We start from the raw sequence: 14,379 nt of genomic DNA, 5'->3' as shown, positions 1-14,379 counted from the left end.
ATTTCACACGGTTTAGCATGAATGATCACTCACCTGAAATGTCCTATCAAGAATGGTGTTCTCTCCCATGTAAAAATGTCTGCCATCCAGTTAGGACAGCGAAACCCATGCCGTTCTGTGTTTGTACAGCACCTAGCACAGTGGGGTCCTGGTCTGTGAGTAGGGCTACTCCAGCAGTACAAATAATGAATAAATCATTCATAATAATGCCATGTGACTGCAGCAGACACCCGCACACCAGACTTATCCAGTAAACAGAGGACTGAAGAGAACTGTTCATGAGCAATCTAATGACGCGGTGAATAACAAACAGTCTGAAGAATTCACTGACTAAATTCACTGACTAAAAGGTGTGGAGGGGACAAAATTAATAACAAATATTCTTCGCGCCTGACCCAGCAAAACACTGAAGCGTGTGTGTAACTCTAAGCACAGGGTGCATCCCCAGTGACTGCAGGGAGCTGCTCCCCGTGTTTAAAATGAAGCACATGTTTAAGTGCTGTGCTGGATCAGGGCCTTAAAGAATTCAACCAGCTCTGCTCAACGCATTTAAATCCCTCGGAAATGAGCTGACAGGCAACCATCCTGCACTGGTCCCCTGCGGAATGGGCTAGCTTGGCCACCTAGATCTCTTCCATCTCGGAGTTCTATGACCCGGCAAAATGAAAGGTTTGCATGCCCACAGAGAGGACAAGGGGCCTCTGAACAGGATCAAGCCACCTTAATTTGGATGATGTACCACCCGATTTCAGCCACAGGCCTCTCAGCTTTGCCAGGAAAGGAGGCCATCTGCAGAGCAGTTACTGCTCCCCCGAGAGGAAACTGGTGAGTCAGCAGCAGCACCGGACAGCCTTGAAGCTTCCTGAAGTCCTGAATTGTAGATTTCCTTCCTTCCCTGCCAGAAACTGTTGCACCCTCCCCCACAGAAAACCAGCTAGGGAGGTGTCAGAATACAGGCACAGGGCAGCAAGACCCCTTTTAAAAAGCTGTACCCAGGCATCAGAGCAGCTCCTTGGTGCGTAGGTTTCATAGGCAAGGGGGGCTGTAAGGAGGAGCCCTCAGAGACTCTAAAAGCTGTGGCTATCGCAGCCTGACCGGCGGCCAAAATTGCCATCCAAGACATACCTGTTGCTCTGCAAAGGAGAAAGCATAGACGATGATGTCTGCGCTGGTGCCAGACAGGTAAAGGGCTCCCCCCTCTGCTGAATTAACTTGCAGAGAAGAGGAGACAAACCCAAACTGGATTTCTGTGGGCTGGGCAGCCTCCAAATCAAGTCCGTTCTCAAACATGTAGAGCCACTGGGTTGAATTCTGCTCTAGTTTATACCGGTAGAGTTACACCCACATGTATAATAGGGAAGAATTTGGACCTCTTGTTTGCACATAATTAGCACCTTGTCCAAAGACTTGCAAAGGAGTGCTACTATTTTACAGATGGGGAAACTGAGGCACAGAGAGGCAAAATGGCTCACTCCAGATCACACAGTGAATCAATGGCAGAGCTGGCGATAGATCCCAGCCCCTTGCTCTCTCCAGTGGTTATGCTGCCTTCTCTGTTTCCATATTGGGTATTGTCTAAATTTAAAGGGATTTTTGGCAGAGAAATTGCAGGTGAGAGATTTATAAGCAGCAGCTTGTTTATCAAGGGTCTTGGACATGAGCATGTCAGTGCCTAATTCTCTTTGGTCACATCTGAAGGCTTATTGAGAGCAACATCTGGCAGCGATATCGCAATTGTCTTCGGAGGATCTCAAAGCACTTTGTAAACCTTCCACAGACATTTCCCATCCCGTTTGCATATAGAGTTCTTACTAGAGCTGAGCGAATAATTGATTCAGGGGTTGAACCATAAAAATCTGGAAAAACAACTGGTTTGGTTTGAACTGAAATGGATTTTTTTTCTGGGTTTTTTTTTTTTCCTCTTCACATTGAAAAAAAACATTTTGGGTCAACTGAAACATTTTATTTGACACAAAATGATCTCCCCCCCATTTTGAATCGTTTTCAGGTGACTGATCCCTTTTTTAGCTAGCTAAATTTCTAAATGAAGTGCTGTTTCGACATGAAAAATAATTTCAAGATGGCCAAATGAAATGTTGACATTTTGACTGAAACTACTCACCCTGTGCAGAGAGGGTGCCCTGAAAAAATGCAGGTTTTGGCGAGTTTACTATTTTGCCAGAATGTGTTGCCTAGTTGTAACTGGGGAGAGGATGGACACAGACATACACACAGTGGCGTCTGTCGATTCTAATCGACAGTTGATTGTGCAGTATGGTGCGTACTTTGACTGTAACTGAGTTTCTTGTGTGAGCTTTGTGGTCCTGGCTACTCTGAGTGTTAGGTTCTTAATTATTACTTTTATGATTGCTTTATGTTATGGGAGCAGCTAATGGCTCCAGCCTCACTGTGCTAGGCGCTGTACAAACACGTAACAAAAAGCTGGTCTCTGCCACAAAGTGCTTACAGTTTAAGACTAGGCAATAGGTGGATACGACAAATGGAGGGGGGAGCCACAAGGCGACAATGAGATGGCTGTGATCGATATGGGAAGCAGCTCTCCAGCTGCCTAACCATTGAATTGTTTTGTAGGCATCACCGCAGAGGTAGGTGTTCGAGGACAGGGTGGTAGCTTTGCAGTTTTTCAGGGGAGCTATTTCCATGCATGAGGGTTGGTTGGCATGGGAGAGGTGCTGGCTGGAGAAGCATGGCAGGAAGTACTGAAGACTGGCAGAGAGGGAGGCATGGGTTGATGTCTTCTCCCATCTAAGATGTGATGGATGGTAATGGTTTGTGTTCGTTGCGATGGAGCAGGGGAAGCCAATGGAGGGGCACAGAGAAGGATGGCGGATAGTGACAAGCCATGACAGCTCTTTGGGATAGGGACTGTCTTTTGGTTTTATTTGCACAGCACCTAGCACAATGGGGTACTCGTCCATGCCTGGGGCTCCTAGGAGCTACGATAATACACATAATAAAATAAATAAAGACTGATCTTAGCAGCAGCAGTTTGAATGGATGCGAGCGGGGTAAGATAGAGGAAGAGGCGGCAGTGGCCAAGTCCTGAGAGGATGAAGGGTTGAGGAGAGCGTGGATGGTGAGAAAGGACTGGATCTTGGAGACAGCATGCAGCATTTAGACTCAACTTAGATGTGGGGGTCCAGAGAGCAGGTTGAGCCAAAGATGATGCCCAGGACCTGGGCCTGCATGTAGTGCTGTCCATGGCTTTCCCTGGAGTTCATCTGGCTGTTGGTCTACCAGCTCTTGAAGAAATGGGAGCACCTTGGCATAAAGGGACGGGGGAATCTGGCCCATGAGCAATAAACCTCATGGCTTGGTAGCTCATTATAGCGTCTCAGTGCTTTGAGGTACAGAGGGTCTAGTAACTTGGGAGCTGGTTCTAAATAAAAGGGAGGGCATGAAGCGGAGCCTGGGAGAAGGAGAGGGGCAGGAGGCGCAATAGGCAGAACTAGCAGCAGAGTTGTACGTAAAGGGGGGGGGGAACCTTATGGAGGGTCTTGACAAAGAGGCTGAGAAACTCCATCCATCTATGGAAGAAAAGGGAGATCCCGTGAAGGGATTCAGCTGGGGCAGAGGACAGGGTTGGAAAGGGATCTTGGTAGAGGTGTTTTTGGACAGGATGGAAGGGTGGGAAGGCCAGGAGATGAGCCTGAAAGCACTGCTCATTTTGTGACAGCTGGGGTCCCGTCCCTTGAAAGGGAATCTCGTTTGTGGTGACCAGTGGTAGCTCCCAGAAACTGCCCCCTTCAGAATTCCCTAGAGCAGCAGTTCTCACTTTCTCTCATCCCATGCTCCCTTTATTTATTTCTTTGTACAACCAGCTAGCGTTTCAGGACCCCTCTTCCATCTAGTCAAAGAAACGGAGGGTTTTTCATGCTTCTCTGGACATCTTTGCATTGAGAGCCCACGTTTTCCTAAACGCAGGCTTTGTACAGAAGTTGCACATCGAATTAAACAAAGGCAAACACCACTAACAAAAAAACAAGCAAACAAACAAAACGTATGGTGGCTTGATACTCAGCTCTGAGACTCAATCCGCCAACCCCACGGAAATCTGGATAAATATACCTTTCCTGACTTCCCTTTTTCAAAGGAGCGAGCTGCCAACCAGCAGATTTGGCAGTGAGTCAAACCGTTAACCCACCTCTACTCCCAAACAAAACAAAAACCAGGTTAGCAAGTCGCTTTTCCTTCCTCTCTCTACAGCTGCACATGGCAGGGGTGCTGTTTGTTAAGCAGACTGCAATAATTGCCAAAGCAATACTTAGCACCGTGCTACAATTGAAGGATGACAGTGCTCATAATGAGGTCTTTCAACTAAAAACGTCTGTTTTACAAGTGCCCTCTAATATTGCTTTGACAATCCTCTGACCTCACGGCTGAAGGGCAGGCCCACTGCAATGGGCGGATGCCTGTGCGTTGACTAACAGGCTTTGGAGCAGGTCCGTAGCTAGTCAATAGTGGCAGATATGGGCTCTCAATTCAAAGATGTCCAGAGAAGCGTGACAAACCCTCCGTTTCTTTGTGACTCTCACCTCCCGTTGACACAAGGGAGGTCCTTAGCGTGTAGTAAGGACAGAGAGGTACTAAGATACCGGGGTGATGAGCCGGTGCCAAGAAGCTAGGCAGCTGGAGTTAATGGGAGCTGGTGGTGCTCAACTCTTCCGAAAAATCAGGGGCTGGGCGTCTAAAGTTGGGCACCTACACGCAGGAGGGGGATGAAGTGACTGGCCCAAGATTGTGCAAGGAGTCTGGCTCCAAGCTGGGAGTAGCACCCAGCCCTCCCCAGTGCCAATCCAGAGCCGTAACCACAAGAGTAGCCTATTCCATGAACACGTGTCCCCTGGCAGCTCCACTGACTTAGTGTGGTCGCATGGGGCAAAGGGAGGGCAGAACTGGGCCTTTGGAGGGAACAACTACATTTGGGCTTGGAGAGCTAAAGTCCCCCAACAAACCCTGGAGGTTCATGGGCTGCCATCAGAAAAATGCGGTTACCTCTCGGGGCCGGCTGTCGATCTGCTCCCTGCCACAGTGTAATCATCAAGCCATCCCGTAAAGTCACCGCTCTCAGCAGGTGATGGGATGAGCCCTTCATTACTCAGACTGTAAGCTCTGTGGGGCAGGGACGGGAGTCTCTCTGTTCCGTGTCTGACCCATGCCTGGCCCAAGGGGTCCTGGGCATGGCTGAGGCTCCTTGGGGCTGGTGCAATCCAAATAATTATGGAAGGGTGGCGGCAGGCAGGTGCCGTGCGGGCCGAGCAGAGGAAACATTAGCAGGGAAGCTTCCCTCCTCCCAACACCCAGACCCTGTGAAATCTCTTCAGCACAGAGCCTGGAGAAGCCTGTGACACTGAGTCAGTGGCTGGGGGGAGGGAGACCATGATGATGTAAACCTGCCTCTGTATCGCTCCAGCTGGTGTTTCAGGCACACGGCTGGCACCGCGTCACAAGAAAACCCTTTTAAATCTCCTTCCCACGCCTCCTGAAAGGGCAGCAGGGTGGGGGTGGAAAATAGCAGCCAGAAGGTAAATATTGAAACGTTCCCGTTCGCTGGGAGCGGGCGCTAATTAACGATATTATGACTAATCCCCCAGCTTGTTGGAGAACCTATTTACATCCCTTTATAATTGATAAATGTGGGAGTTCAGGCAGGGCGGTTCCCCCCACCAGCTCCCGCTAAGGTCTCCTTAGCCTGGCAGGGAGATGCAGGTAGGGCCAGCAGGGTTGCCTCTCTCAACTACCAGCTAGGCGCCTCAGACGCTGCCCCAGGGAGAGCCAGGCAGCCCCACGGGGAGGCAAAAAGGCCCACAGCCGTGAAGGGCTGTGGTGCTGCACTGCTCAAAGCATGCCTTGCGGATCGGGTCCCCGGCAGCGAGGGAGCAGGGGAATGGCTGCTTCCCCCTGCTTTAAGGATCATGCTGGTGCTGAGGCCAGAGAGTGGGGGGCCGGCTGCCTGAGGCAGAATCTTAGGCATCTCGGGGAGCTTTTCCAGTGGAAATGTAAACGCTGAGTGAGTTTAGGCACCAGTTGAATGGGGACTTTGTGCATCCCAGTGGGCCCCACCTGTCAGACTGAGGGTTGCCTAAGTATCTCGCTAAAGCAGAGTCCTTCACACCCACTTCCCATCATTCCCGAGTGGTTCTCGCTGCCACAGCCCAGCCAAGTTATCGCTCTGCTCTTCGGCAAAAGACACCGTCAGCTCCTCAAAAGAAAAGAAAGAAAGTTGCTGAGAAAGTGCTGCCTGTCAGCACTTGATTAAATTGGCTCACCACGGATGAAACTGCATCTTTAAAGAAAGCCGCAGCTGCTCCAGCTAGGTCTATGGAACTGGGATAGAGCCCGCATCTGAGCTCTGGAAGCACCTGCACCACTGCGCGTTGCTTTCATCCGTTCCCTGCGGCTGCTTCTCTTGAAAGCAAAACATTTTTCCAGACTCTGCCTCTCTCTATTATTATAAAGTGGCTTCACTTGGCAGGGAGTTAATAATTTACCTTTCCCTGGAAGATGGATGCTTCTGTCCCATCAGAGTTTAAATATTCATGGATAGGAAAAGAAATATCCATTAGGGTATCTGGCAGCCATTTCATACCTTTCTGGACTCAGAAGCCCCACTGCTTTGTGAACGGAAAGCTAGGCTGGGAACGGCGGCTGACGGTCTGAAGGCAGCATGGGATAGGGTGTTGGATTAGGAGTCAGGGTTTTCTTCGCAGATCTGCCACTGACTCTGCTGCATCATTGTGGGCATATCCCAGCCCTGCTCTGTGCCTCAGTTCCCTCATTTGTCAGATACTGACCCCACCTTTGTAAAACGTTTTGGAAAATCATCCGCTCATGATGTAAAAATTGCCAGGCAATCAAAAACCCAGCACAGCCCATGGTAAATTGTTCCAGTAGTTAACTAGCCGTGTGAAAAATGTGCACCTAATTTCTAATTTGATGGACTTCAACTTGTAGCCACTGGATCTTGTTATACCTTTGGCTGCTGGATTGAAGCCCCCTCTATTAACAAATTGTGGCTCCCCATGGAGGTACCTAGATCACCCCTTAATCTTCTCTTTGAGGAGCTAAATAGACGGAACTACCCGAGTCGGTCACTAAGTCCTGTCTTCCCACCCTTCAATTATTCTCATGGCCCTTCTCTGAACATTCTCCACTTTGTCAACGTCCTCCATGGACGGACACCGGCTTTGAACACAGCATTCCCGTCGCACTCGCATCGGCGCCAAATAGAGAGGTAACAGAACCTACCTACTTCGATTTGGTATTCCCATTTATGCTGGGAATTAATCCTGCATGGCTTGGATTAGCTCTTTTGGGTACAATGCTGTCCTGGGTGTTCAGCTCACTAGCCGCTGTGACCTCCACGTCTCTTTCCAGAGTCACTGCTTCCCAAGCCAGAGTCCCCCATCCTATTAGGGGGGTGGGGGGTGTCCTACTGTGTGTGGGGGGGAGGGGGGACTAAATTCCACAACTTCCTAATGTGGACAAATCTATGGAAAAGGAGATCTGCAGCACCAAGTCACATCTCTGGGCAGGAGTAGCAGAGAGGCCCAGGAAGGAGCAAGCTTTAGAAGAAAAAAAGAAAGGGATTCCTCTTTGCCCCTTAGAGGCAAACCTTCCAAACCAGTGACAGTCAGTGCAGCGTGGGGGCGAGGAAGGGAAGGTAGCCGCCCACGTTGTGCCAGTTCCAGAGAGAAAGAGGCCATTAATCTCCTGGGCTATTTGTGTGGCAATAACGCGAAGGAGAAAGTGAGCCTGGGGTGAAAAATCACCTGTGTGCAGAGGGGCCGGAACAAGGCCTAGGCACCGGTTAGTCTATTCTGAGGGCACAGAGTGGGATTGAAGTAGTGCAAGGGCTTAGTGCTGGCTCCCCTGCAGAGGGGTGAATGTCACCCTCAGGAGAGAAATCAAGGGTGTCCTATCGGCCAAATGAACTCAAATAATAACCAGAGAACCCTGATCGGTCTGTGCCAACTCCTGGGGCCGGTCCTCAGGTGTAAACGGGACAGGTTTGGGCCTGCACTTGTAACCAAAATGTCACATTGCTTGGACTAAGTAGCACCAGGTTGTGGATTTCTGAGCTCTCCCTCACTCCCTTTTACCCTGTGTGGTGGGGCTCACCAGATGGCACTTCGTTACACAGGCTTATAATGTCTTTGTGTTCAAGGTGTGAGCACAGCAGGTCTGCCAAGACTGAACAATGCATCCAGGTTTTTTTTTAAATGGGGATTTTCTTTGAGGGAGCAGTTGCAAGCAGTAAGGGAGTTTGCTCTCTGCCTTCATTGGTCCAGCTGGAGTCAGTTCTTGGGGGCAGAATCGTTCCCTGGGAACCAGGCATTGGTAGTGGGCTGAGACTGGCAGCCGAGGGGGTTGCCCCCATGCTGTTTGTAACCACCTCAGTCCAAGGACTGGTGAACAGAGTGAATAAACTAAAATACACCCAGACATTCATTTCTCCTCCAATGGGAAATGGGGCTGCAAGACCCCAGACATTGGAGACCACTGAAGGGGGTGACAAGATCTGTCCCTCAATGCAATGCAAAGCTCCAAGAGACTAATTCTGTCTTAGTTTGTCACAATATCAACACCTTATCCCCTAAGGGTTCTCATCTCAGCATTAAGTCAGTGATGTTGTAGCAACACTGTGGCCCTGATTCTATTTACAATGGCGGGGAGAGGGGAGGGTCACTCCGGAATAATGATGCCTTCCAGCATAACAACCAGCAGAATCTGGCCCAAACTATGCAGCTCCTTGTGCATGCTCATCTTTGTGACTGCCGCTCCAAAAGTTAATTAAAACAGTAAAGATGTTCACCGCACCTGTGCAAAGACCCAGTTAATCAATTAACACTCTGTAATTAGTTCTCTCCTTTGAAGTCTGACTATATCCGCTTCAGGTTTTTAGAATTTGAGCGATTCACAAATCAGCAAGAGTTCACAGTAGTATGGAGAAGCCCCGGGTGAGACTGAAGCCCCCCTGTGCTAGGAGCAGCAGACAGCGCCAGAGGGGAGAAAGGGGCTTTGGAAAGCTTTACCCAATAATCCTTAAATGCTACTTTCAAAAGTGACTTAGGAGCCTGAATTCTAGAGAAAGTCTATGGGATTTAGGTTCCTAAGTCACTCATGAAAATGGACTTGGGTTAAAATTTTTCAAAAGCACCGATCATCTGTTTTTGCAGACGGGGAACCAAGGCCCAGAGAGATTAAATGACTCACCCAGGCAGTCTATGGCAGAGCCAGCAGTTTAAGGCAGATCTCCAGAGTCCCAGTCCAGTGCCTTAACCACAAAACCATCCTTCCTGAAGCACAAATTGCCTTTAGAGAGGCGTATTCCAACCTCCCCCTCCAGATCTCCCCTCCCCCACCCCAGTGACCGCTCCAAAATGGCCAGAAGGATTTTCCTCAAACTTTGACAAGATTCACTTTCGGGCCAAGTTCCAACATGGAAAATTACAGCCTGGAGAGCGATTTTTAATTCTCCCCGTTACCAGTGGCTGAAACCAGAGTGTCCTAGGGGAAGCTGCCCGGCCACCTTGGTCCCCATCCTGCAATTGGATTTGCACCAACAGATTCCTGCCCTCATGCGATTCCTGTTGATGTCATTGGGACTCTGCTGGAGGGGATTCAAGTGCAGGGTCAGAGCCTCCGTTAAAGTGGTTTTGTGCCCAGACTTGTGTTATTCCTGCCCTCTCCCCCGTGACTTTGCCTAGCTCAGAGCCACCGCGAGCGGTCAGTGGCTCGGAACATTTGGGCTGGTTTCGCTCATCAGCGCCGCATGGATTAGATTTCGCAGTGGCTGGTGGATGGCATTAGTCACAGCAATATTAAAGTGCAGAGCAGGACACAGAGGGGATTTTTTTAGTACAGAGAGAAGGTTGCATTTTCAAGCAGCCGTTGGTGCTTTTTTATATATTAGAGGGTTTGGGGGCATTTATTGTGTGCATGTGTGTGTTTGTCTGGTCTTGATAATTAAAGCACGTCTCTGCCATTTCCTACGTCCTGCTTTTCCTGCCTCGGTGGGGGGGGGTGAATTTGGGGACTGTCGGTACTTCTGAAAGTGAGGACTGGGTTAGAACCGGCAGCTATGCAAGCCAGGCCTGGGGCACTTTGCTCTCCTCGGCCCCCGCAAGCTCCACAGACATCCATCCTTAAGTCGTGGCCTGTCGCCGCCTGCTGTGCCAGCTCTGCCAATGCCTCTCGCTCAGCCGTCTGGCCTTCTTTGCTGTTCCACTCCCAGATCATTAATTCCTCTGATGGCGCTGGCTGTGGGATGCTCTCCCGGGGCTAGGCCAAGACCCTGGAGCTTGTTTTCCCCCTGTGATGCAAGGCAGCAGAGCCGCGCCCATGTCTCCAGAGACAACAGGCTCACGTTTCTAAACCCGACACACATGATCCTCCCTCATTAGTGAATTCTGGCCGCGATGCTGCACAGCGGTGGTGAAGAGGGCTCCGGGCTGCGAGATGCAGCCTGCTATAAAGGTGCACAACAGAAGCTGGTCCAGCACAGACAGGTGTGACATGGGCAGCAGAGGTTATGGGAAAAGGAAGGGGCATTTTCCTGTCAGCTCTCTATTAACTGCACAGCAGCAGGTCACCCCTGCCTTTGAAGCATCCACTTACATTAATCCAGGAGCAAAGACCAGCTAAGAGCTAGGGGACTTGTGCACCAGCCTTCACAAAATGCTTATCTCACGCATGGCTGCCTACAAATAGGGTTTTCAGACTGAAACTCCCCATCCCCTCCAAAAACCCACTAGTAAAACCAACGTGATTGCCACAACTGCGCACCTGTGGCTTCCTGTTCTACTGAAATGTAGCCACTTCTGGAGTGGAACAAGGCTACTGTTTTAGTAGCCCACAGGAACCACCACTTTTTTTTTTTTTTTTTTGCGGGAAAAAAGTGTTGGCGAGATCAGGCAGGATGGAATATAGGGAAGCAGGATGCAATTTGGCCACGGCAGCTGGGCTAACCGCAGACCCTTGAAGGGGTGAAGGGAGGACTGGTGCAGGAGGATTACTGGAGACCAGCAGTGGTGATTAGGTGTCAGGGCCTTGGTTTTGCTTCTTGCTCAAAGACGCTAAGGATAGAGGCGGAGATCAACTCTGAGCCTCGGGATTTCTTGTTTACAGCCTCCCTGCACCTTGGTCTGTGCTCCAGCTCCCTCCCTGGGGGGTGTGGGGATGGGGATGGGCCCAGCCTGCTAACAAGCCTAAGCGAACTTGGCCTGGGGCTGACAACTCACGGAAGTTGCAGTAAGCGCCTGCGAAAGCCGCTTTGCCATATTGCAGGTTTTCATTCTCCCCTGAGGATGTCTCTTGCAAAGCTGCTCAGCTGGTGTGTGTAAACAAGCCATTCCAGGCTTCCCGCCCCACTCTGCACAGCCACGCTGAAGGCTGGGGGAGTGTGTGTGTGTGGGGGAGGGGGGGGGGAGATCAGAACACCCTCAGCTGGGGAGGGGAGGGGGGGGGGGCAGAGTCACACTGTGCCCATAAGCCCAAGTCAGAGGGAGTTGGCAAAATTCCCACCCCACTTCCCCCACCATCAATATGCCAGGCCAAAGCAGAGCCCTCGCTCAGTCTATGGGCTGGAAGAGCAGCTGCAGCAACCAGAGCAGGGGGCAGATGTCCCAGGGGCTCCCTATTTTGTATGCGGTGGTACCTGCTCCCAGGGCCAGGCTGTACTGGGAGGGCATAAAGCTTCCCTTCTACGCTACCCAGGGGACCCTCGCCTCCCCTGCATGGCTGCTCTGCCAGCCTGGACGGGGTCTAGATGGGATACTCCACCCTAGGCCCAAAGGCACTTGAGAATTGGCCTGGGACACCAGGAATTTGGGAACCTCGGTCTGTCCCAGAGAGGAGAGCTGGTCTTGTGGTGAAGGCTCTGGACTGGGACTCAGACCCGGGTTCAGCTCCCTGCTCTGCCACAGGGACCCTGCGTGAGCACGGGCCAGTCATTCCATCTCCGTGCCCAAGTCCTGCAGCAGTAAACCAGGGAGCGCAATCCTCCGGTTGGTCTCCGCCCTGTGCAGACTGTGAACTCTCTGGGGCAGGGACCGTCTCGCAGAGGTGCTACGGCATGCAGCACGCCGGGGCCTGGTCTCGGCTGGGCCCTCGAGATGCTGCCATGACGCCTGTTCCAAATTCCGTGCAACGAAGCCCTCGAAGAGTTTCCTGTGAAGCGGGGCTGCCTGGTGTAGGTGGTTTTTGGACGTCCCAGAGATGAAGCTCCCCCTCCCTCCTGAGCGGTGTCATGCTGCTGTCACTCACCTAACCTGAGCTGACACCGCTCGGTCAGCGTAGCCGATTTCTCTGTGCAGGGGCAGGTGTATTTCCTGCAAACGCACAAGGGGGAAGCCCTCCGGGCAGTGGCCTTCCATCTCCAGTGCACGGGAATGACACGGCTGCTGCAGGAGTGGAGAGAGCATAACCGACTCTCCCCTGTCTCTCCCTTTCTTCCCCTGCAGCTGACCCTGCCCAGGAGTCCCCCCGCCCCAAGACGGAGAGCCACTAGCTGACCATGTTTAACGGGGAGAGTTCCTCCTCGGCTAAGAATGTGGTCCGCAGCTCCAGCATCAGCAGCGAGATGTACGACATGGAGAAAAGCAACGGGGGCAACCCGGACTCGGCCAGCATCACCTCCAACAAGAGGCGCTCGAGCCTCGGGGCCAAGATGGTGGCGATCGTGGGGCTGTCGCAGTGGAGCAAGAGCACCCTGCAGCTCAACCAGCCTGGTAAGAGCAGGGTAGTTGCGCTCCCCGGAGGGGACGGTCGGGAGATTCCTCGCTTCCTGCCCATCCCGCGCGGCAGCGCTGCGCTGGGCACAGTCTGTCAGTCATGCCGGGTTAGGATCAGCTGCTGGTGCAGGGCACGCAAACTAAGTGGTCATGATGGCTTTGGCACTGGGGAAGTGCTAACAGGTGCCTGAGCCCTCTGCCCTTCCTGCCCTCTGCCAGAATAGTGCGCAAATGCGAAGCTTTCGAGGGAAAAGCCTGTTCCTTCCCATTCTGTCCTCAGTCACCGTACTGGGGGAGGAGGGCTGATGGAGGGATGCTGGGGAATGGACCCGACTCACAATTTTGAGGGTGTTATTTCCTCACTTCTGGCCCAAACAGCTGAGGCTTTTGCAGAGTGTTGAGAGATGCCTGCTAGGACCTGAAGGTTCTGGGGACATACTAGGGCCAGAGTCCTAGAGCCTGATCTAAACCCCATTGAAACAAAGGAGAATCTTTCCATTTACTGCAGTGGGCTTCAGATCAGGCCCCTCGTCCCTGCCCCTCCACTTGCATGGGAGACGGGGGTAACATTTTCCCCAGAAGTATGTAAAGTGAAGATTTCCCTGGACACAGGAGGAGGTGAGGCATTTACCTCCCATTGATTTTCAGCAGCATTGAGGTGTCCAACTGCACTTTGTGCTTTTGGAAAACCTTCCCCCTAAGCCTACATTACACTGACTTCTAGTGAAACAGCTTCCTGAATGCCTACCTCACTGTTGACAAATGGGACCGAGGGTTCAGTTCCTCCAAGGTATATAGGCACCTAACTCCCATGTAAATCGATTTAGGGGTCTAACTACCTTTGGGGAAAAAAATCAGACTGTTCAGCTCTTTTGAAAACTTGACACGCCCTCTTGTCCCTCACCACCATCACTGTAAACAGATCCAGTGTGGGGAGAAGCTCAAACACTTACCTTTCTGCTATTAAATCAAGCTGGGGATTGTTGGAGGCTTAGGTTACACACAAATGGCACGGCTTTAACTATCGTGGTATCACTAGAGCAGTAGCTCCCTGCAGCGTGAACCCAGTTGTGCTGACACAGAGATGCCTTATACTATGATCAGCTACACCCCTAAATGTATCGGAGTTAGTTGTACTAGGATAAGGCATCTTTAACTGTACAGTTGCACCCACATGAGGGGTTGCATTGATCCAACTACTCTGGTAAAAGGTCGGGGAAGGTGTAGACAAAGTTATTTAATCTAAATGGGATCAGGGCACCAGTGTTTTAGGCTCTGTACAGAGAGAGCACAAGACAATTTCTCCCCCTAAAAGCACTGTTCCTGTTAATGCTGAAGAGTTTTGGGCCCCATAATTAAAGCTGCATTTCTGTTGAAAGCTGACTTCTTTCAACGTGCTCTAAAACTCCCATGCAAAGGCAAATTGCCTTGGAAAATTGCTATGGCTCATCAGGAGTGAAGGCAGAGTTTATGCTGCAGAGTGGAATCCCTTGCCCAAATGACTCAGATAAATTTGGGGCCAAATCCTGAGGTTCTCCCACCCTCAGAGGGCAAAACCCCGCAGAATTCAGTGGGAGCTTTGCCAGCATAAAGCCGGAGTAAATTGCTTAGGAGCCGGCCCTCT

The 14,379-nt window shown here is 51.3% G+C and overlaps 1 protein-coding gene across 1 annotated transcript in view; it reads left to right on the top strand.

The window, feature by feature from the left end:
• Window positions 1–14,379, top strand: part of RIMS3 (regulating synaptic membrane exocytosis 3) — a 33,683-nt gene that overhangs the window by 2,426 nt on the left and 16,878 nt on the right. Inside the window, exon 2 of the mRNA XM_067533762.1 lies at window positions 12,486–12,752. Within this exon, the coding sequence (XP_067389863.1) occupies window positions 12,539–12,752 (214 nt within the window). The 5' untranslated portion in view covers window positions 12,486–12,538. The remainder of the gene's footprint in view (window positions 1–12,485; window positions 12,753–14,379) is intronic.

The sequence above is a fragment of the Emydura macquarii genome, unplaced genomic scaffold (assembly GCF_026122565.2).
Source record: "Emydura macquarii macquarii isolate MOO-44397 ecotype Brisbane River unplaced genomic scaffold, CSIRO-AGI_Emac_v2 contig_3348, whole genome shotgun sequence".
NCBI classification, from domain to species: Eukaryota; Metazoa; Chordata; order Testudines; family Chelidae; genus Emydura; species Emydura macquarii.
Note: the sequence above shows the minus strand (reverse complement) of the source record. Positions and strands in the feature narration are given on the sequence as shown.